The sequence below is a fragment of the Thunnus albacares genome, chromosome 2, assembly GCF_914725855.1.
Source record: "Thunnus albacares chromosome 2, fThuAlb1.1, whole genome shotgun sequence".
In the NCBI taxonomy this organism is placed as follows: Eukaryota; Metazoa; Chordata; class Actinopteri; order Scombriformes; family Scombridae; genus Thunnus; species Thunnus albacares.
The window spans coordinates 18,451,539-18,475,845 of NC_058107.1; the positions used below are offsets into that span (position 1 = coordinate 18,451,539).

Below are 24,307 nucleotides of genomic sequence, written 5' to 3' on the forward strand. Positions count from 1 at the left end.
GCACACTGAAAAAGACAATAGAAAAGGAAAATAAAATAAAATGTATCCATGAAAACACAATTAACCTTAAATTCCTCTTTTTGTGTATTAATAAGAATGAAATGTGTCATTTTTAAAATAAAAAGCAATACATTAACGCATTTTATTTTGGAGGTCATAGCGGAAGTGTTGGTTGTCTTCACCCGGGAAGGCTTGACGTCAGTTGTCCGAGAGCAGTGAGCGCACACGTCGGTCCCTCCACTACATCGCACCACTGCGGTAGGAGAGGGGAAGGCAGCAGCAGCAGCAACAGCAACAGCAGAGGGGGGACCCGGCAGGCACAGTCCACTTGTTCCTGAACGAAAAAAAAGAATTAAATAAATAAATAAATCCAGGTGGCGACTGTGTCTGCTGACTTTATCACAGAGGAGGACTTTACCTGAGAGGACATATACAGCTGCCCGGGCAAGCCTGCACAGCCCAGCGAGAGCGTACGGAGGGAGAACTTTTGGCTATTGCTCCTTGATTTTACCACATCTCCATAGTAATAACCTTGGAAGTCAGAGCTGTTTATTCCGAGAGAGAGAGAGTGAGAGAGAAAGGATGGGACCGCTACTCCTTTCTATCGCCCTGTGTTTGAGCGCCGCTGTCCCGCAGCATGTGAAAGGTGAGCGCAAAAGTGACTGTCTGTCATTACCGTTGTCAAAACATTCCGCACGGATGGCCTCTGTGCGTGAGAGTACCACAGACTGATCAATAGCGAGACATTTTCCCACACTGAAGATGACTAAGTACATTGGTTAATTAAAAGGAGGAAGCCCACACGAATAGCTGAGTACAAATGTAACGTGCGTTTAGACTGTGTTGTTTGCGGAATACGGACTGCACGGTTTGGCAGTAGAAAACTACCCCTTGTGATCTGGCTCTACGCACGACTCGTTAGTTGATTGGTTTAGTTGTGATTAAAAGACACTTGTTTGAGTGCAGCAAACAGATTATTCGATTTTCGTCTGTGCGTAATCTCTTTGTGGTATCAGTCCGTGCATCAGGCACGCACATTTAAGGTAGAAATGTGCACTGCTCCAGTATCTTGTGCGCCCTTGCAAGCTGATTTTTATTGGCTTGTCTTTGATGTTTCCACAGGATAAAAAGAAGCGTGCAGGCATGGCCCCTGTCGATCAGACAGAGCAGAGAGATGCTACTTTTCTTTCTTTAAGAAACTGAATTACAGAAAAAAGGGAGGGGGGAGATAAATGGAAAGATTGCACGTATGTGGGCTTTAGTCAGACTCAGATGCTATCACAGAGAGGAGATATGATAGAGAGCCTCCTGTATTAGTTGCAGCACGGTACAATTATTGACTAGGATGACATCACAAGAAGGTCTATTGCGCATTGCAAGTAAACACAAAAACAAACACAAAATTGTCAGAGTCCTCATGTAGAGATAATAGAAAGCTTTTTCACCTGACTCACTGGATCAGCATTCAGATCATTTCACACACCCTCTCCCTCTTTGACCCTCCAGTTGTTTCCTGGTGATAGGAATATTTAAGTGTTTGACCTCTGTATAGTGTCCATGTACAGTGCAGAACAGTACCTGTGGGATTTGTATAAAGAGACAGTGTAGTCTTTATGAAAGTGGGTCATGCCATCCTCTCTGTTTCTACTCATTTAGCAACACGCTCGCCTCAGGAGTCACACATGTCAGACAGACCGCAGTCTCTACACCAGGAGTGTGCCTTAAGCAGAGTTTATAAGGCTCCCTAAGCCTTGCCGTGTCAACTCAGAGTCAGCCGTTACAAGACATAATACTCCCTGGTAGGCCGGTATAATGAATGCAGAGGAAAGCGGGGAGCCGTGGTGCTGTGGGTTGACTTGTTTCAAGCTCAGCAAGTTAAAAATACACCCTAAACTAGTCCCTCAATTAATCATATCCCAGTTAATTTTGTGGCATTATAAGGGGATTTTTGTACATCTGTTTTGAGTACAGCTGTAATCTCACGCACAGTCAGGAACAGGTTTGAGGTGGATGGAGGGTGTAAACACTGATCTGAGTATGAGCATCTTTTTAATTGTAATGATCACTCTGGCTGTTATTTTAGTAACATAAGAACTTCATCAGACTCAGAGTGGAAACAACACTAAAGATCCAACAGTATTCAAGCTCCATGTCCTAAAGAAAAAGAGACTTTGCTGCTATCATTGGGAGTTATTTTCTTTTGGCATACTGCTAATGTTTTTAGTACCTTTATTCGTTGCTCAATATAGCAGATGTCTTCAGAGACAGCTGCTAACAAACACTCTATTGAGGATGTCACAGGGTGCCTCTGTCCACTGAAACAAATTGACGTGGTAGAAACATTCGCCTTCAGGTAAAACAGACTGCATTGTTCCAAGTGAGTGTGCAATACATCACTTCCTTTGGTTGGTTACTGGTGCTGACTCTCACACATTGTTTGGGATGATGCCTGTCCGGCTGGACAAAGCACATGACTACACCCGTGGGTCCCTCTGTATGGAAATGCAAGATGCTTTTGTGCTTGTTTAGAGAGTCAGTTTTAATGAATTTTATGCATCTTAATTTTACTCTCTGGCTTGCTATAATAGCTACGAAATTGGAGCCTTTTAGGCAAATGGACAGCCATCTGGAGAGGCGATGTGATTGTCTGCTTTTGGTGAATCATGATTAGTTTTAATACTGTTGGCCACTGCTCATTTCGCTCAAACTTTTAACTTGCATTATGAAGACGCTTGTTAAACACAATCCATGCTGTGATTTCTAGAATGATTGTGGTTTTAGGTTGGCTTCAGCAGTTGCTCATCATGCTCACAGACTGCAGATTTGTGGGTTTAAAACTTGAGGGGAAAGACTGACAGACGGCCACTTCTTTGCTAGCAGGAATGACATCTGGTACATTTGGATAAACAATAGACCTGGCTGGGAATGAGAGGGAAGGAAATGTCTGCTGAATGTAACTTAATAGTGCTTGGAATATCATGGATCCACCCAAGACAGATGAATTCACTTACATTTTTCCTCTCGAGTTTTATGTCAAGCCAGTGACTGTGTCATTTGTAGCATCATTTTACTATAGTATATGGACAGCGGGCTGGAATTGTCAAACATTATTAGATGTTGATGAGTGCAGACATATGAAAAATAATTTCTGTAAACAAATTACTGCAGTAGTACAGTATAAAAAAACCTTTTATAATTTGCTTCCTTACCCTTGGAGAAAATACACGACTAAGTTAATTGCTCAGTTATCCTTGGTTTACTTTGAATTACATTATTTGAAGTCAACTGGTTGCCGCTGTGCTGCAGCTTGTGTTTGCAAACAGTTGGGTGCATATTAATGGAAGATGGGCTGCTTAAATGGATGCAGATGATAGCGATCTAAAAGCTCATTACATTTACTGGCTGCTGAAGGTTATGGTTGATGTACAGGTGACTTATAATAACAATGACTTGCAACCTACCTCTACAGTGCCCTTCATTCTGGTTTTAAATGGCACATTGTTCAATCAGTGGAAAGAGGTCAGACCTCTGTTAGATCAGCAACCATGATAACCAAAGAAATCAAAGGAGCTCATTGGACAACAACCCACGCGTAGGGAAATGGAATGTGATATATCAGATCATATGAATCAAAGCCTTCTCCTGTTGTTGTAGCAACAGTTACTGTCACTGTCTTTAGTTTTTTTTTCCTGTTTGCGGAATTTGATTGGGCTATTCATTGTCATTGGAGATGTTCCTTAAACCCATTAATATTTGAAGGAGAGTTCATTTGTCTCCTGTGCTGACAGGTTAATGGATATAGTGCTATTTGTCTTTGCTCTAGTTGGGCCTCTGTTGTCCTGTCCACAATTCAAACTTGACTTATCAGGAGGGCACTAGAGGGACAGTTATAGCAGTTGCAAGGACACATGCTGATTGAGTGCTTACTAAAGAACTTCAGTATGGCCCTGAGATCAGGATGAGCAGCGCAGTGGTAAAATAAGTTGTTTCATCAAACATGCACTCATATACATATACTCCCATATGCACACTCATTTGCTGCTGAATGTGGCCAAGACAAGAGAGATGGCGATTGATTTCAGAAGGAAGAGGACAGCTACACAACCCCTGTGTATTCTGGGAGAAGATGTTGGCGTGGTGGATTACAAGTACTTGGGTGTCCACATCTACAACAGACTTGAACTGGAAGACCAACACCAAAGCTTATAAGAAGGGGAGGAGCAGACTGTATTTCCTGAGGAAGCTGAGATGCTTCAAGATGTGCAGCAAGATGGGTGGAAATCTTCTACCAGTCTCTTGTGGCCAGTTCACTGTACTTCGATATAGTCTGCTGGGGTAGCATCCATCCATCCGTCCATCCATACATCCATACATCCATACATATACGCAAATATACATACATACATACATACATACATACATACATACATACATACATACATACATAAGCTTCCAGACAGAAACAGAATGACTGACTGTCTCACTGTTGTTTTGTCATGTCTTTGTATCAGATTCTGACGCTTTAGCCTGACCAGACTTAAGTTTCTCACTCAACTAAAGTATCACACAAACAAAAGACTAACACTAAGACTGATCAGCAATAAAAAAATGCCTGTTTTCACACAAGACAAGCCTTGTTTTTCTCTAATCCTTAAATCAATGTCAGATGTTCCTATTCATAAAACTCTGGAAACATTGATTCTGAATTTTCCCAGACATGTTAAAGGTCCATTGTTTTCTAAAAGCAGCATATAACATTATGGCAGCTGGCTTAAGCAACGATCTTCTTAGCATCCTATTAATGCCAGTGTCAAAATTCAGACCATGTCTGTGCCAGGAAAAAAGCACAAAGAGCTCTCTGAAACAGTAAAAAAGATTATATGAGTGTTTCATTTGTAGCGTCAGTTCATGTTGAGTATACTTCACTTTTTCAGTAAAGAACATGCAGCAGCCCGTCCTTTTCATAGTTTGAGCATCCATAAGACCACATGCTGGTTTTAAGTAATCCCACTGGGTCACAATTAATGACTCAACTTTTGGAGGCACAAGCAGACTTGCAGTGCAGGCCCACAGTTTGTGTTTGTGTGTGTGTGTGTGTGTGTGTGTGTGTGTGTTTGGCAAAAAACATAATGAAAATATATCATGTCTTGTTTCAAATACATGTACTGTTACAGCTGTAACATATTGTTTGGGATTGCTAATGTGTTTTCAGGTTTAGTAGTTTCTTGACTCAGGTCTTTTAACAAAAATTATATCATGACGTAAGCAATCCAGACAAAGCACATGAAAGTAAATAATGCAATTTTATGGTTGCAATTTCATTTAATTGTTTTTTAGACAAATAATATTGAACATGTAATATTCAGCAGGTGTCTCAGGATAACTGCATTAAAGAAAAGCAATTCCCATTTAGATGTGTTACATAAAAATCAATAACACAAAATGAAATGTGCAGCTGTTAAACCAGACAAACTGTGGCTGTGATACATGGAAAAGTTGTAAAGAACTCTTTGAAATTCATCCTGGTACCAGAGAGTCAAAGTCAAAGCCAAACATGATCCTGTTTCTCAACAGGTTGGACTTATTGCTGTGTGCAGCTGATAGATGATGAATAGCACATTTCTATTTTCTCACATGAGCCTCCATCTGCTTGTGCATGCACCTGGATAATATGGCCAAAGTTATTCTAAACTCCTCCTTACTTTTAAAAAAAATATTGTTGTATATTATGATATACATTTAAAACAGTCTGTGCTATGGCTTCAAATAAAGACCAATGTAAATAGATTCAGAGTTTACATACAAACACAAACATGGCTTTACATTCAGGTTCAGCTTCAATAAAGCAGTACCCTCATAATAGTTATTGTATTATCCAATACAATAAGTAACCATGATGTGCGTGCATGGTGCTAGAACACTTTAGTACCGACTTATCTACCATCCCGACTGTATCCTGGCATCATCAAACACGGTGCACATGTTTTAAATCACATTTAGAGCTCTCAATCTGAGAAGAAGAGTCCACAGCATTTTAGATTGGCCTTGTTTCTAATGCTGCATTCCTTATCCTCACTCTGCTTCTTTTGCTTGCACATGAAAATGGGAAAGCACACATTTCATCATTTTTGGTTCTTGTTAACTTATACTGCATAATTGCATTGCACAAGCCCAATTGTTCCTTTTGGGAATCAAAGTAAAATAGTGCAATTTGATGGAGAAAAGTCTGACATTTGCATGAGAGAGCAAAGAAAAAAGATGTGTGCTATCTATCTATTTGTCTGCCTGTCAATTCTTTGAAAGGCCAAGTGTCTGCTGTGTGCGTGCCAATTTGACTGTATTTTCAATGTAATTTAACAAGCAAGGATACAACTTAGATAGGCTGAGTAGTAGCTAAATAGCTATGTTCATTGCAAACTAAAAAAGACACATTTAGTTAAAGTCGGCACCAACAGCAGTTCCTGGCCATAGACGAAAAGGGAGTCAGCCTGATATTACTAGATGTGTAGTACATGTTTGTTTGTGCATGTGTGTGTTGGTGTGTGTACTGTGGAGAAGGGAGTTGGAAGGCAGGAATGCAAAACTCACGGACAAGCATCAGGATGGATTTTCATTGCATTCCTTACATAAGCCAAAAACAATTTTTGTATTGTAGTGGGTGTGGCTACAGAGCGTGCTGGACCCACTCATTTTTCAGAACAGCATCGATCATTCATTATAAGTCCACCTTTACACAGCAGATCAATAAGCAGAATAAATTATTTTGGATTAACTGCGGCAGCCTGTAAATCTGAGGAGGTGTGAGGAGTTTCAGCTTGTTTCAGCTTTATTGTGAGACCAAAGCCTCAATACACTGAGATTAAAACTGAAATGTCATTTTGTCAGAGTTAAAAGTTAACACATGGACACATAAATGACACATAGACCTTTGAATGTTTGAATGTTTTATCTTCACACAAAAAGAAATTTGTGATGTCTCTGTTCTTTATGAGGATATAAAATCTCCTTTATGTTTAGTGTGTGAGTGTGTGCTTGTAATTTATATCGTTTTTTCCACATCTCAAAGACTCTTACCTAACAATATTGCGTAACACCTTCAGTTTTTAGCATTCTCAGGTGTGTGGGCATTCAGTCTCATATTAAGTTTGTAATAGGAGATTTTTGGGTAATTTTTCAAATAAACTCCAAAGCTTGAAGTTTTAATGCTTGTATTTATTGGACAAGTATACTTTAGTTGTTGCAGACTGTAGTTAAGCCTACTTTCATCAGAATAAAATTGAGGAGTTAAAGCAATGAGCTTTGCCTTGGTTAGATAAAGTCTCTCCATCAGGCTCTGGAACACTACTGCATTTTCAATAAAGCCAATCTACTTATTTGAGATCAGATGGGTGCAGGTGGCTTAAGTTCTTACTTCCAACAAGCTCTAAGGAGATGTGGGCCACTCATTCCTATTTTACAGATGAACTTAAATCCCCTCATGTAACATTTAGCACACCAGGGTTAAACAGGACACTGTAACATTAAACTTTTCTTTAGCTAAACAAACAAAAAAAGCAAAAACAAACAACAAAATTTCGTCTGTATTGATAATTTGTTAATAATTAATAGTTAAATCTTAAACTTAAACTTGAGCCAGGTGCCATCTATCCTATTGTCTCTCCATCCATCTGTGTTTCTCTTGATCACTTTCTTTTCCCTCTATTGCTTTCTTGTATATTAGGTACAGGGCTTGTTTGAGGGTTTGTTTGTGCATTTTATCTCATTAGCTCTGTAGTTTACAGCATTTTAACGTATATTTGATTACCATATGTCGGTACCTGTACTGAGGATGTTGTGTGCAGTATGTGTGTGTGCACAGTTCTGTGAGTTTGTGTGCTCGAAACTGGGAGAGGTAACCCAGAAATGTCAGCACACAAATTCTAGGCAGCAATTCTGGCTTTTTTGCACTGTGTGGCTGTGCATCCATACTTTACTCATTTGCCAAAAAACAAAACAACATCCCTTTATTTATCATGTCAGCCCGCCTGCTCTTACACTAAATTGTGCTGAATGCCAACAAGGGGGTGTTTCGGTGAGTGATTGATTGAGAACATGAAGGAGTGTATCCATTAAAGGAAATGCTAAAAAATGTTTGTGATATGTTCTTTGATATCATCAATCTGGACATGCCAAATTTCAACTGAAAGCCTGCTCTTCTACTACAATATGAACAACCAATGGACTATTGCCAAGTACTTTTCAGAAGGGCAATTTGAGGTAATGGCATAAAGTATTCTATTGTGCAATTTTTATAAGTGGGAATATCTCCAGTCCAGATGTTTTAGATTACCCTTGGGGTATGTAGTAGCAGAGAGGGAGAGAGAGAGGGAGGGAGAGATGAGAGCCAGGATGAAAATTCCCTTTAATGTGAAGTTCAATGAACAGCAGCCACTCACCTTCAAACTTCAAAGAAAAGCCCATTAGTAAACTGAAAAAGGATCATCTTGTCCACTGTGTAATCATAGTCTATTGTCACTTATAAAAAGGGCAAATGGTTTCAACAAGTTGCACCATTTTGGTAATTGTTCGGTGCAGGTATAAAAATCCATCTTTTATAGGGGTAAAGGGGCAATCATACGCCAACTCTAGCACGAATAAAATGAAACACATGTGCAATCCATTTCCTAGAGTCTGAAGCAGTGACAACAATTCACTAATTCCAGATGATGAGAGACAAGTTATCAGTACAATCATTGGTGCAGCTTGTGTTTTTTTCCTGCTAAAAAGCTTCTTATGACTTAAATTCAATAAGAAAAAATAAGAAAAGATGATTACACATAAAAAAAAAACAATTTAACACCATTACAGTCAGTTTGGTTTGAGAATTTTCTGCTGAATTTTCTTCTGAAAGATTTCTCAGTATGGACAGCAAAGCCCACAGGGTACAGCAGACACACTGGTGATAAGATACAGCTACTCTGGGGTTTTGCTGAGGTGAACACACTGTGCACTCCTAAAAACCAGTCTTTGTTTGTTTACGTCTTTAAAGTCATCACCCCGTTCGTCCTAACATCTGCCTGAAGTGGAGGATCCATGCGTCCATCCACCAATTTCCTGTTTCCTCCAGCTTATCCCATTCAAGGTCACAGTAGTCAGGACACATCCAGGAGATGTTGTCTTTCACAGGGTCAGATAGAAATTCTCACCTTCTGACAATTAGATACTGATGAATTATAAATGATTACATAATTAAATAATCAATTAATATTGCTATGGCTTCTATTATTCTCACATTTAATATAAACAATGAGAAGAATGAGAGTAAAGCATAAAGAAAGACAATAGCAACATGTGAGAAGTCTTACCTCTTTTTCTTTGTTTCTACTCCAGGTAGTTTGACAGTATGGTCTATTATTCACCACTGTTTGAGGTGTATGAAATATTTACCGATGTGATCTTTCTAACCCACCTCAGCCATTCGAGGTAGGGGTGCTCCCCTGCAGACACAGGCAAAAATCTCATCGAAGCACACAGCACACACTATACCGGTAAATCTTGTTTCTACTGTCGAGTGGCTGTGAAGTTTCTGACAAGTTAAATTAGCAGCTGAAGAAGTTCAGAAGTTTAAATCATAGAGTGTATTTTTAACCAGGTTCGGTGCACTGAAGTGGGATATCTCACCCTGTCTCTTTCTTTCTCCCTCCTTCACACACCAGCATACTCCAGAAGATATAATTATAACACATCAAACCAGGATTTTTAGATGGCTGCTGCAGCTGGTCGACAATTAAGTTTGATGTTATGAACACATCTATTGGATAGGTTTTGCCTGCACTGTGTATTGGACACGTGTGTTTGATTGTGGAACATGTGCTGCAGTATGTAGAAGATGAAGAGTATTAATTTCCAACATGTATACTCTATGACACTAAGTCTGTCATGAAGTGTTCACATTATCCTGCTCGGTTTTGCTTCTACATTTGAACTTCTTTAAAGTGACACAAAAAAATAGCTACAGTATAATATTTTGATGTGCAGTAATCACCTGTGACTGTGCAACATCATTGATAAAGTTACTGCACACTGAGCCTTGTCTTGCTCAACACTGAGGCTCTTTGAATAAGCAACGCTTGCTACATGAAATTCACTGACCAAGGGGTAAACAGGATGAAAAAATTCAATTTGTCAGGGCCTGCCCTTTTCAATGCACACAATGCACAGCTTAGGCCAGCGGGTGTGAAGGATGAGTGGAACAAGGATCAGAAGATATTTTGTAGCTACTTCTTCTTGTACTATAGTGTAGAGGAGCAACATTGTGAGCAGCTTCCCTGTAACATTTTTTCAGTTTTATTTGCCTGTATGGCCTTAACCAGATAAGCAATAGTAACATGTGAAAAAAGATCTATGCCTCTTTCATATCTGTCCATTCAATATTAGCTACAGCGGTTAGTTTAGTGTTTTCCCCTGTTTTCCCTTGGAAACAATGGGAAACAGCTGTTCCTTTCTATCTGAAGGGAACAAAATTAACATGTTTGTTTAATCTGAGCAAAAAACGAAATGATAAAATGACAATTTGCCATTTTTACAGGGAGAGTGAAGCAAAGAAACTGCTTCACTCTCCCTGAAGCAAAGATACTGCAAGAGGTTAAAGGGATAGGTACATGCCAGTGTTTTCAGTTATTGTATTTTGGCCTGCTGATCTGGCCGGTGCAGCAACACGGTCAACAGTTGCATCAACAGCTGTGGCTGTGACACACAGCTCACAGAGACAGTGAAGGTACATTAAAACACTTCAAACCCACAATTTGAGCTAGTCCTCAGTGTGACTTACATGAGGATATTATTGTCTCTGATGTCCATTCATCATGAATAAGTATTATTAAGTCCGCTCATAAATCCAAGAAAATTGGAAGAAGGAACTGCTAGTTGCCAATTTGGAATAAATTTAACGTTTAAATGGTGCCAACTTGCCAAAATGTAAATACATGTAAGCAAAAAACAAACAAACAAAAAAAGTTGTTCAAGTTGTAGCCAATAGACAACTCACTGAATCTATGGCAACATTATACTTCATGTTTACATCTGCCAAAGTATCATGGGAACTATAGTTCCAAATTTACTGCATAGCATGATTGCCCCCTGAATAAAAATACAACAAAAAATAATAGTAGGAGTGACAAAGCCCATTAGTATTAAGTTGACATTACTAAGGCTCACAATGTCCCATCAACATGATTATTATATCCCTGGAACACTGACACTCTCCTGCTTTAATGTAATGATCAAGAAATAAAAAAACGGGAGATATTCAATTAAATCCCTTTCCTGGATTTATCAAATTGGTTCTTTGAAGCTATCTCTATGTCTCACTGTTTCTCACACAAAATACAGCAAAATGACTAAACATTTGAGTCTGCTGTACTTGTGCATTCTTTGTGAATTTTTAATCAGAGCGTTGCTCAGTCACAGAGTGCATTTGTGTGGCATAATTTCCCTTTCATCCAAAATGCCACATGGAAAACATCATGACAAGAGAGCTAATGAGGTAAACATTTAACGAACAGGGTCACAGAAATGCCTTCATGTGCTGTTGAATATGCATAAATCCTGTGAATTAGTGACACAGTTTTCAAGCGAAATGCATTTTCCCCATGCCCATTTGTCTTTCCACGCCTGTTAATCTGCAGTGGCACTTCCCATCACAGACACCTTCCTCTTCAGCGGTTACTGTGAAAATTCAGATCAAATGTGAGCTCCACTTCTTTATGCATGTTTGATGAGTCTTTTTATGCTACTTCTGGGATACAAGCATGAATGTGGGAGATCTTGTCTGGAAAAAAGGTACAAAAGATGGGAGGTGTCCAAGTTTGTAATGAGGCTAGCAAGGCTCTCCTGGCTCACGAGCAAACTAGGGCATCTGTAATGAGCGTGCAGAGAGAGACGAGGGGGTGGGGGCAGAGAAAAGGGAGAGAGGCATGTTGCGAACCTGAAATGAGCCACAAGCTGTAACATCAGCTGTCCAGTGGACGGAGGAGGAAGGAACTGTCAGTCATAGCTCCCACTCAACAGGAGATACTGAATGAATCTGATAATTACCACTCTCCTCAGTCCTAAGCAGCATGTTCTCCTAGAAAATCAGCTAGCTTTATTTTTAACAGGGCATAAAGATTCTTAGATGGATGGTGCAAGCACAGTGCTTCTCAGTGGAACAAAGCACAGATGTTATTATAAACTGGTTAAAAGAAACATTTGGTCAAAATTTGAGCAGAAACCCTTTATTTAGGAGCCTTTTAAAATCAGAGATTTGTTAATGGCATTTTTATAATGGCATGTACATACATACAGTAGGTCATGAGAGTCACATGTTATAGTTACGGCTAAATGTGTACATGTACATGTAAAAAAATACAATAATAACAATCAGACCCTGACGCATAAATCAGCCCGGCTGATATATTAACTGATATTCAGCTTTTTGCAGATATATCAATATCACTGTATATGTTAGCCAATTAATGACAAGCAATTGAATTACAGAAATTCCAAAGATAAGTTATGAGACAGTTTGTACACCAGAGAGTCGGGACAAGTTTTGACCAGCATATTTCTTGGTCATGATTATAAAAAAACAAAGAAATTTAAGGCAACTCTATGAAAAATGTTTATATATTTTATTGGTTGTGTAAAGAAAATGAATATCAGCCGATATATAATTATCTGATTTTTTTTTTACTCTCAAACATCAATATCGATATTGGCCTCAAAAATCCTGTATTGTTTGGACTATACTACTACTACTATTACTACTACTACTACTACTACTACTACTACTATTACTACTACTACTACTACTAATAATAATAATAATAATAATAATAATAATAATAATAATGATACATAGACAATATATGAATTGATTTCGTCTGCCATAATCTGATAACTGCAATCATTTGCAACTGAATGTCAATCTGCTGCCAAACTGAAATTATACTGTGAATCCAATGAAATGTTTGCTAAACTGTATGTGAGCTTAGTTAGCAAGAACCTGAAATAGAGTGGATATGAATTATATTAATTAACATGATCCATTTCAGGTTCATAACTACTTTTGATTTCCTAGTTTGGGATACACTGTATGTCTATATTTTATTTCTTCATTAGGCTGTAGAGGACACACATTTGTCAATTCAGTATTCCAGTCACACTGTTTAAGTGTGCAACACATACAGAACAATTCAGGAATTTAAGCAGTTCCACAATCATCATTAATCACTCTCTACATAGGCCTGTAGTTATAGCAAACCTAAAATAGATACTGCCCCAGCAGTTAACTTGCCTCTGAGCAGTTTTATCAGTTACCTGCCAAGGCCATCACATAAAATAAATCACTTTACAATGTAAGACCAGGTAAGGGCAGTCAGAGGTTAGCTAACTTATAGCTCAAGTTGATGTTATGCTCAGAGACTTAGATAGCATGTTTTATGGAGCCTGCAGTGTCATGGGAGGATGCTTTGTAAGCAAGATGCTTAGTGTACTGAGCTGGAGCCGTAGAGTTGGAGCACCTGGGCTTTGCCCCTTTGAGGTTGGGTCTCAAAGGTTGCCAAATCAATTTTTTACATTTATTCGGCATTCATTGAAGGAGTTTGATACAGGCAGTGAATAATCAACCCTGTAATATTTATATTAGTGCATCTGATAGTGTTAGATTTATAATGGCCTATAATGGCATGGCTTAATATCCTTTTTATCACCTTTTGTGATTCAATCTAATTCTTGATGTAGGTTTTAATATCTTTAAATTTGACTATTTGAAATGTCATCATAGTTTTGGAACATTTTGATTCCATAGTGATGGTTTTTCTTCAGGAAAACGTGAGTCCTTGGTACCCAAGTTGCCGTAGAAGCCTGTCAACCCTTCAGGCCCTGGGCTGAGTGCATTATCGCTGCCCCTGGCCCATGATGAGGAGAGGTATCGATCTTATCCTGAGACGAAAGCCCTCTGTGCACCTCTGCAGGGCTTAGAGTTGGCTGAGGCAGGATGTACAGTAATGAGAGCAATAGAAGGCAGAATTGGGTACCAGCTTATTCCTAACAAGGATGGAGACCTTTACACTAAAGAAAAGAAAGAAGCTAGCTGTTTTTTTATTTGTTTTGTTTTTATTTAACCCCTCACTTCAAGCTGATCTGTTCTTTCTTTCTCTGAGCACAGTTGAGGTCTTCACACCTCACACCATGCACTGTAGCCTTAATGGTCTGGAATTTAGGACTCCTTTAGGAATATACTGTATCTTAGCACAGACTTTCTGAAAAGTAAATTTGGTTTACTCTCAGTTTGAAGTCAGAGAAGAAGTGGAGGTGGTCTTAAACGATTAAAGTGTTTCTCAAGAGAAAGTGGTTTGAGCTTATCCAGACCTAAGAGGGTAGGATACCTCTAGCTGGGAAGAAAGATCCCCAGTCCTTTGAGTGCTATGGTTGGTGGTTTTTATGGCAACAGAAGTTGTTTTTATGACAAGGCCTCCAAAGAGAGGACTTTGTGCATGCAAGTCTTTGAGGAGATGAATACATCAAGTGAAGTCTCTAAACCCGTAGTGACCAACCACACCGCATTGATTATGGGTGTTGATTCTGTGCCAAGAATGCTGTAGGTTTGGCTTGCCCAGAGCTTACATCATATTGTTTGGTGGCGGAAGAGCTAATGGGAGTTGAAACAGAAGTTTGATTCATGCCCAAAAACAGATGAAGTTTTAAAAAACAATTTGTTATTTAATTTTTAAAAAAAATATGTTTTATTTACTTGTCATCTCAGTCTGTGTTAGTCAGAATGAGACACCAGAAAATGGTAGAGAGAGAAATTTTTGTGTCCTGGCAAAAGAGCAAATTCAAGGAAACTTCAAACTGTGCCACATCTCATTTATAGAGCAGTATATTCTCCCACAGACCAGGTTATATACAACTGGACAATGTTATACAGCTAATATGATAGCATCCGTTCATTTTAGACTCTCCGGATTTCTGTTCCCTCAAAGGTCAGCACTACAGATATGGTTTGCTATTGATAAATGACTCAAATTCACATGCCAAAGTTCTCCAAAGTTGATCTCAACACAAAAACTCCATGCAAATTGACTTAACTGACTTCAATCTGAAATTTTGCTATGATACTGTAAATGCTGGTCTGGGCCAGCCCTTAGACTTTGTTAAAATCGGGAAATCACTGGTAGGCCCTCTTTAAATAGTTATATCAGCCCATTCAGCCTCACTTCCACTATCTGTACAAATCTGTTTAACTCAATGAGGGTGAACGATTAAAGGACTGCCCTCAGCAATTGACAGGCTTCACGAGCATATAAGGTTCCTCTAATCTTCAAATGTCCCTGCAATAAAGACCTAGATCTCTTTTCTCTGGACAGCGTCCTACCAAAAGCTTTCACAGACTTAGCGGCCAGCATGCTCTCTGTTATCAATAACCTCTTCATCTGTTTGATGTGCTGCTTTTCAAATCTCTCTCTTCTGTCTCTTTCCTCTCTGGCGCCTTTTAATTCCGGTCTACATTCCCGTGTGTTCATTTTGTTTTTCTCTTTTGTGCACATCTTTATAGAGCTGATTCTGTACAGTAGCCTGTGTACGTGTTCGGCTTACTAGGACTGCACTGTCTCTCTTTCTACTCTTCCATGGGTGTTTAGCATTTTTAGCCCTCTCTAAACATTTCTCTCTCTTCTCTCCCCACCCTCCCCCTCCTCCCACCCGAGGCCAAAGCAAGCTTATTCCCTCTAGCTATTACATCCAATTAGGAAGAGTGAGAGTTTCACCCCTCCTCCCTTTCTACACTAACAATGTGGAATACAGTGGAACAAGTCAGGGTTTTCTTTTCTATTCTTTGATGTGGACAAATTACACTTCAGATATACACTTGGCAAGGAAACAAAGATCCAGATTACACTTTCAAGTTTTGATTCTTTGTCATTTGGTGGACAACAAGATACACAATGGAAAAAGGGATCACTTGTGTAGTGTGCATCGATGTCTTCTTTCATTTAAGCAATTCTCTCTCAAGTTAAAAAAAAACTACTTTCTTAAGTTTGGATTTGAATAATGACAGTATAAATATACATGTATAAGGGCATTATAATAACACTATAATCGACATAAATGCTAAGCTGTATCTCGGAAGCACATGGTTTTCCAGCTTTCCCATAGACAATCAGCTGTTCTGGTAGTATTTAAGTCAGTTATGCTGATTTACAGTGCTGTGGTTCCCTTTGCTTTGTCTTCTCTCTGCAGAACATATGTATGAGCCAAATCTCTGCACCCTTCAGAGGCTCTTCGGTTGAATATAAAGCAGGGTTGCATATGCAGAGAGCATTTAAGATGACCTTTAAACACATCTTTCTTTTGCAGAATATATGGACTACAAAATACCTCAACATCCTGTGTTATATCTGCAAAACAATTTCAAGAGCATTTGAGAAGTGCATAAAAGCTACCTGACCTATATCAGCACTGTTTTTTACAGACAGTATTGATGAAATGGAATTGAATATAACAATCATTTCACCCCTAGTATTGTGCATCATACTGTAGGTGTCAAGTGGTGAAGTGAGAACTAAATCCTCTAAAACAGATGGCAGCTCTGGTATGTGTTTGCGTTAAGTGTATCCATAGCCCATGACAGCAGCTTTCTGTGCCACAATTTATGCAGCCGAGGCACGTTTGACTGTTTGGTATTCTTGTAATATCATATGTGTTTACTGGTGATAAAGTGTCCCTGTTTTTTTTTTTTATCTTAAAAGAACAAGAAGTAAAGACATAAAATGAAAATCCTCACTATTGTCAGCTCAAACTGTACAGAGCTCTCTTCTCAAAGACAATAGGAGTTAACCTCGAGAGCTCAATCTTAGAAAACTGAAGTAAACAGAGTTTTGTAATCCAAAAGGGACAGAAAATTACCAGACATTTCTGGAAACAGCTTGCTGGAGCACTCGGGGAGCTTATTTGCTTTTGTTTATTGGTGATACACATTTCAGTACAATTTGACTTGCGTACTTAACCTACATGAGGGTGAGAGTAATGATGAAATCCTTTTCATTTTGGTATCAACTGTTCCTTTGAGATGGTGCTGTTATGTCTCTTAGAGAGATACAGTAGAAGATACAGGTGTAGTCCTTCTTCTTCCCTCCCTCCATCCACCATTATTCTTTTTATTGGCATTGCTGTGGTTATGATATCTGCATTTTTTTAATTTTTAAAGGCCACAAAAAGTGAAACTAGAGAAGCTAGGGTTCTGATCACTCCACATGCTCATTTCCAATGTATTGCTACATTTCTATATTGTAACAGCTTTTTACAATAATCTTTTGCACAATAGACACAATAATGGTCTTTATACTATTTATGTACGCAAGGAAACACAATACATTCACAGCAGGAAGTTGTAGCAACTTCTATGTCCCCCTAAACCATTAAGAGATGATCTGTAACTTGACAGATTCAAACCTTCACCACCCTACCCATGTGAGTTAAGTGTCAGGCTTAAGACATTTATATGACATCTATTATAAACCATAGTTGTCGGGGTAATAAGATTATTTTTGCTGCACAGTAGGACACAAACAAACAAGATGTAGAAAAAAAACCCATTGGAAACAACATCTCCCTGCTGAAAAGAAACACTTGCTGAACTGCCATGCATGTCGGCATCTGGCCGTCGCTCATTTAACAGTGCAACAACTGTTATTCAGTTTGGAATTATTTCTGGAAGAATAGCAATAATTAATCTGTAAATGAATAGTTTTGTTATCAGCCTGTATTGCATGCAACATGCTTGAGTTGCCTGAGCAATCTAGATCTCCAATTATTAGCATCAGGGAATGCATTTTATTGACAATTGTCAGAACAATTGTCAAGCTTGTCTACTTCTGTATTCTTGAGGTAGCATCTTATAGGGTACATATGATCAATACTGACCATAGCACTATTGAGAACATATATTATTTACTGACACTTGGTTTTGCACATTGACACTTAAGAGCAGACTCTAAAAACATATCGATTGTGTGTCGAAAACACAGTGTGAATCAGGCCTCGGATATGTCTGCAGTATGTATTGACCACATTACAAAAACACTTTCCTCAAGACAGTCTGAGCCAATGAGTTTTTCTTTATGTTATGCTTGGAATAGCAATATAATGTTCTGTTTGACTGAACATCCCCTCCGCAAGCACTCGCATACAGTATACAGTCTCTGATATTATGGATTTTAAACAGTTTTATGGTCGCTTTCGTTTTGCTCAGGCGCACTTGTCAAAAGTAAATAACTCTAAGATCGCTGCTTGGTTTCAGAACAATATGTACATTAAAAAGGAGACAATAGTTAGTTTAAAACATTAGCACCTGGCAAAATATCCCATTTGTGAAACTAGTGGAAAGCCTGTTAACAGTAGAGATAGCTGTTATATTTATATAGTTTCAGATGTTACAGTTGGCAAAAGCAATTTGCAGAAAAGAGGGGACTCATTTTTCATGTTTGCATTATTTACCACATGCTTAGGAGAAAATAAATGTCTTTGCTGTTCATAGCATTACATAAACTACAATGATTTGGGATTATTTACCATTTCCTTCAGTATAGGGTGCACTTTATTAGGCTGATTCTGCTACAGCCAGTTTTAAAATTTAATAAAGTAATATTAGAATTATGAAACACATATCATCCATTACTGTTTTATAGAGAAGTGCATATATCCCCATAATAAACTGTTTTGGCACTGCTTTCACAACTGCATTAGGAAATGCAGCTCTAAAGCAAAAATGTTATGCATTGTAAACCAGTTGCAGTATCTGTCAGAAAATATGCAATAAGATTTTTTTTTCATTACTTTTTTTCCATAATGTGCAGCCATGTTTTTTCACAATATATCTACTTTCATGTATTATTACTTACTTAAACAAAGTTGAAATGGCATGTAAAGTATCCCCAGAAGCCAGATGAGTTGCAAGGAAAAAATCCCTGATCTCAGTCTGGAGCGTGGTGTATTTTTTCCACACCACATGTCAAAGAGCCACTCGTTAATGGAGGACTTAACCCTACAGTCCTGCTGCTCTGCTGACAAAATAGGTAAAATGAGGATGGATGGGGTATTTACTTAGAAAAAGATAGTGTTTACCACTCCACTTGATACAAAGAAGTATGCTACTGCACTTCCTTGTCATTAGTTGAAAGAACATCAACAAAGCCTCCCTAATTATTGTTGGTATTGTGTGTGTGTGTGTGTGTGTGTCTATCTGTGAGTCATTTCACAGTTATCCACCCACTCTGTAGATGATTTAATGTTAATAAACACCACTGTGATGGAACAAACACTTCTAAGGGTGATGTTATGTGGGAGATAGATGTGCAATGAGCATCTGCTGGGGGTTAGAAAGTGAGCGTATTGTGTGTGTGTGTGTGTGTGTGTGTGTTGGGATGGGGGTGGGGGGGTAGAAGGAAAGGTGATATCTGTCGTGGTAATGTAGCACATGTACACAGATTGCCATATGTGCCATAGTGCGGCTGACTAAATCCTCATTTGCTTTTTTTAATTTCTCTCAGAAAAAGCGAAATGAGATGATATGAATTCTGACAGTGTTTATTGCCAGCTGGACTGAGTTGTGAAATAAATGTAAAAAAGTGTTCAGACATGCAGTCTACTCTTCCAAATATTCGGATCATGTAATATGTGAGTGACATTAAAATATAAATATTGTAAAATGCTGATTTGGTAAACTGTCACAACTATTAATGATAGCTCTTACCTAGATTTACCATTCCAGCTTGTGTAACAATTTTTGTCATTCGCACTCTGTCGCTGCTTGACAAGTTGGTCATGATAATTTATACTGCTTGATTATGGCTGAAAACACATGGAACATTTTAAATTGCAGCTCGATTCGTGCAGTAATTAAATGCAGTCCTGTGGCAAATTAAACTGGTTTCTGCGTTCATTTTATGGATTCTGTCTTTTTCAAACTACTGTCCCCTGATTAAAAACAGCCATCTTGCTCTAATCTCCTACTCACCGCCAAATGCTGGGAAGAAACATGAAAACTGCAACAAAAAGTTTTACTGCTTACGATTCACAACAAGAGACACTTGACAGACACAAACAGGATTTGTCAGCCCCAGCGAGTGGTGTCTGGGCTGCCAGCATTAGCAGTGACAGCCGACTGTCACTCTCAATGTTACACCACTAAACGGGAATACAATCCATTACCAGGATTGTTTTTGACTTTGTCATAGGCCGACTGACCATGAAGGTAAGAGTGATGAGCTTTATAGAGCCTTCATGTCAGATATTTTAATGCTGTCCAGAGTTGTCAGTTGTTTTATCTCAAATAATCACTTAAGTTTGGGAATATAGTCAATACCAAGAAGTTTCCTGCAACTAACACTGGCAATTCTTGGTCATAATATATGGTCAATATATATAATAAATATAAGATCCCTTCCAGCTTCCAGCTTCAAGTTTCCACATCACACTTTTGTAAGTTGCATACTGGACCGTGATTGGCTCCAAACTAGTTGTGATGTCACAAATCATGCTTGTAGGTACACGCCTTAAACTCGTCTTTTTTGGTGAGCACAGAGAAACTTTCCCCACATGCAGATGAATGTGAAAACAGCCTTGTAGTGTCAAATTCTGCACATACATCACTCTGCACAGTGAAGCTCAAACATTTAACTGAAGTAATGATAAGAAAAACACATTTTGAATGGAGGGGACTTTAAATTGATGTTTTATCTGATGTTTTGTATAAAAAATATAATTATCCTAACAATCTACAATTATCTATTATCTATTTGTCTAAAATGACCTACTGGTCATCAAAAAGCTTGTTCTTTACTAAACATTAAAATTAGTTTTCTCCTCAAACCTCCCAGTATAAAACCATCCACCAGGTCAATGTCATCACACACTGTTATGAAACAGACAGACATTGGCTCCCATGACTGTGTAATAGACTGCTATCATAATTACAATTACTGCAATCATTGTTGTCACCCCTGACCCAGACAAATGTTGATACAGCAAAACAACACTTTCATCTTGATTATGAAAGCCTTACAGGGTTGTAGGATTAAATACTAATGAAAAGGAAACAACACTGAAAAGGTACAAAAAATATTTCATGCAAACGCCCACTCAGAACTATCCAAATGTATTTACCTCATCATATTACACCTAATGGACAATAATGTCTTAAAATTATTGGTATGTTTCTATTATATATCTTCTATTATGATATCATCTAAAATCTTTGTCATCTCAACAAGTGATGTTGAGAGAAAAGTAGACATGTTGTCTGTATTGCACTTATATTATTTGCTAAGACACAGCTGTGAAACATTTAGATAGTGCTTGTTTAAATTGTTGGCCAATTAAAGAGAAGAAACCGAACATAACCACAGACCAGATTAAACACTTTGGTTTGAAAATCTTTCTCACAACTTCTTTCATGAATAAAAAAAAATGTGTTCTTTTATTTATGTTTTTGGTTTTACCACCAGTAAAACCATGTGCCACATACACACATTACATTACCACAGTACTGGCTATGAGCTGTGCCCTGCTGATCGACCTTTAAGGACGGGTTCACAATTAGTCTAGCTTAAAGTCTAGCTTAAAACAACAGTCAGGTGCCCATATGATCATTGAAACAGGTTTAGCTTGCTGTAATCACTCTTCCAGTTCATACTGGCTGTTAGAAGATCCCCTTCTAATGCACTTTAATTCAATTTAAGTGATTCAGTCCTCCTTTTGTGCAAAAATTTAAGTTTATCTGAAGATAATATGAGGCTTCAGCCATCCAAATGAGTCAAATTGAGAGGATGTCCCAATTTAAAGTCTTTTTAGTACAAACTTTCCTCTTTTTCTTACTATTTCTCTCAAGAATAAAACATTGTCTGGGGAAACTGCATTCTGGCCCTTACTGCTTTTAAAAGTAACTATAAGATGATGGCTTGATTTTGAGGCCAGTCTCAGCTATTGATGACTTGTTTGCTTCCTTGGTGCACCTAATCTTCACCGTAAGATAGTTGCTGTTGCTATAAATTGGAACTAGATGATTCCTGTGTTTTAGACACAAGAAAAAATGATACATATATAGATATACATGTATTAATGTGTCATTTACGGATATTTTATGGAGAGGGTTGTGCACCATTCCAAGCCTGCTTTGACTAATTAGAGATTTGATTGTTTTTTTAAGAAATATTGAGAAATGTATTTTGTAAATGAGGCCTGAGGTCACTCTCTCAAAGCAAATTATTCAACCCTATTGATCAGTATATCTGTTTTTAAAATGTGCTATAGATCCATGTTGTGTTATTGATTTTATATACTGTGTGGCTGGATGTTACTGTGTGCATGTAAATGGGGTGATTGCTGTTTAAGTGCAACGTTACCCTGTAAAAGTTATATAAACAAAAATAAAAATGCGTTGGTACTAAATGTTGTACAGTTTGTGGGCAAAACTTTTCTGTATGAATGAAAGAAGAGTTTACATGAACCCCTTTAACACAGCCCCAACCCAAACCTGTCACAACACCTACAGTATGTCTACATTTGTGAACACCTTAATACATGTGTTTTAATATATGCATGTGTATCCTCCTTCCTCACTGTGTGTGTGCACTGTGGGTGTGTTTTGTACTTGAACGTCCTGTGCACCGGCCCCTCTATCTCCACCAAACACCTTGAGGTCATATCAGCCCTGTGCTGGACAGGCTGGCTGGTTCCCATTTAGATTATGGATGGTTATTACTGCCTCCTGGCTGTCAGTCAGATTAAACCAATATGTCCCAGGATGGAGGCTTATCTTGCTACAGAGAGGACCTTCTCCTGGGAAGGAGGAGGGGCCATTTAAATAAGTCATCTCCAGAACCTTCCATGTTTTACAAATTTATTAGTGCAGTCTCAAGATGTACCCACGTGTCAAATATTTATTGTGCAAAACGGAACAATATGTTAGGTAATGTCCTTATCTGTCTGTCTCTTGATCCACTGTATCTAAGTATCCATCTTAATAACATTAGGACCATAAGAATTACTTTGGCGTACACTCCCTGCACCTGGTGTTAAATACTGTAAGAAAAGCACAAGAAAACATGCACTCGTGCCTCTAATAGTCCTCCCATAACACATTTAATGGCTTCCAGACTAATTTGTAGCTTGCTGGTTAGACAGCAGAATAGTTGTGTCGCTAAGTAATGAAGGAGATTAACTTAAATTGTTTGATGTTATGTTTATTTACAGCCCAGGGATTATGACGAAGGCCAGTGCATGCTACACAAATATGTACATGGGGGTTTGGCTTGCACCACTTTTTGATGAAATACATGGGACATGACTCAATACTTACTGTTCGTGTTTTTTATCACAGCATTGCATGAGATACAATATAAAGCAAGCACACTTGAGTGGTAAATCATGTTTGTTTTAAGATTCATTATAGATCTGTTTATAGCCCCACTGCTGAAGGAGATACAGTGGGATTTGGCTTTGATGACAACTTTTATGGGGATGGAAATTGAAAGATCTGTTAGATTTGCAGGATTTTATGAATATAAACATTTTAATGCTCAAAGAAAAAGGACACACATGTTGTAAATAATGTTGCCAGGATCTGATAAAAAAAATGTACAATTACCGGCATAGTGCCACTTTCCTACTTTCCCAGTCTTCAAGCATTTTTTATTTAAAAAATAAAAAATGCTGGCTTTGTAACCCAATATTTGAAGTATATCCACCAGAATATTTTTAGCAGTGGCTTTAACAACAGGGCGAGAGCTAATGTTTAAAGTCATTCTTTGAAGCCATTTACTGATATACTAATTAGCACCCTTTTTGCAACCTCTCTACCAGGCATGGATGTTAATAGAAAATAACTAATTAACTTAATAAAGTAATTAGATATAAAACTGGACCTTGCAACATAAAAACAGAACACCTGCGGACCCGCTGTGGAACACAACTTTTACTGCAACTAAAATTGTAACAACAAAATTGGTCATTTATCACTGTCTTCCAAAAATGCCCATACAGTATGACAACTTCAAAAACTTTACTTGCCTCCTCTGTTTGTTGCTAAGGTCTGGTTAAGATTAGGCAACTAAAACTACTTGTTAAATTTAGGGATAGATTGTTGTCATAGTTAAAAAAAAGCCAATGTTTACTGTTAGTATGAGATGGGATGTTTAACCGTTTTCTCCGGTGTCACAGCCACATGCTTTGTTGACTCAACCCTTCATCCCAACTTCCTCCGTAAGAGGTTTTGTAATAGTTTAACAAC

At 38.2% G+C, this 24,307-nt stretch overlaps 1 protein-coding gene across 1 annotated transcript in view; it reads left to right on the top strand.

The window, feature by feature from the left end:
• The first annotated feature begins 261 nt into the window (after positions 1 to 261).
• The window catches only part of LOC122994929 (EGF-like repeat and discoidin I-like domain-containing protein 3), a 118,650-nt gene continuing 94,604 nt past the window's right edge, over positions 262 to 24,307 (top strand). Inside the window, exon 1 of the mRNA XM_044369731.1 lies at positions 262 to 646. Coding sequence (XP_044225666.1) covers positions 583 to 646 — 64 coding nt within the window. The 5' untranslated portion in view covers positions 262 to 582. The remainder of the gene's footprint in view (positions 647 to 24,307) is intronic.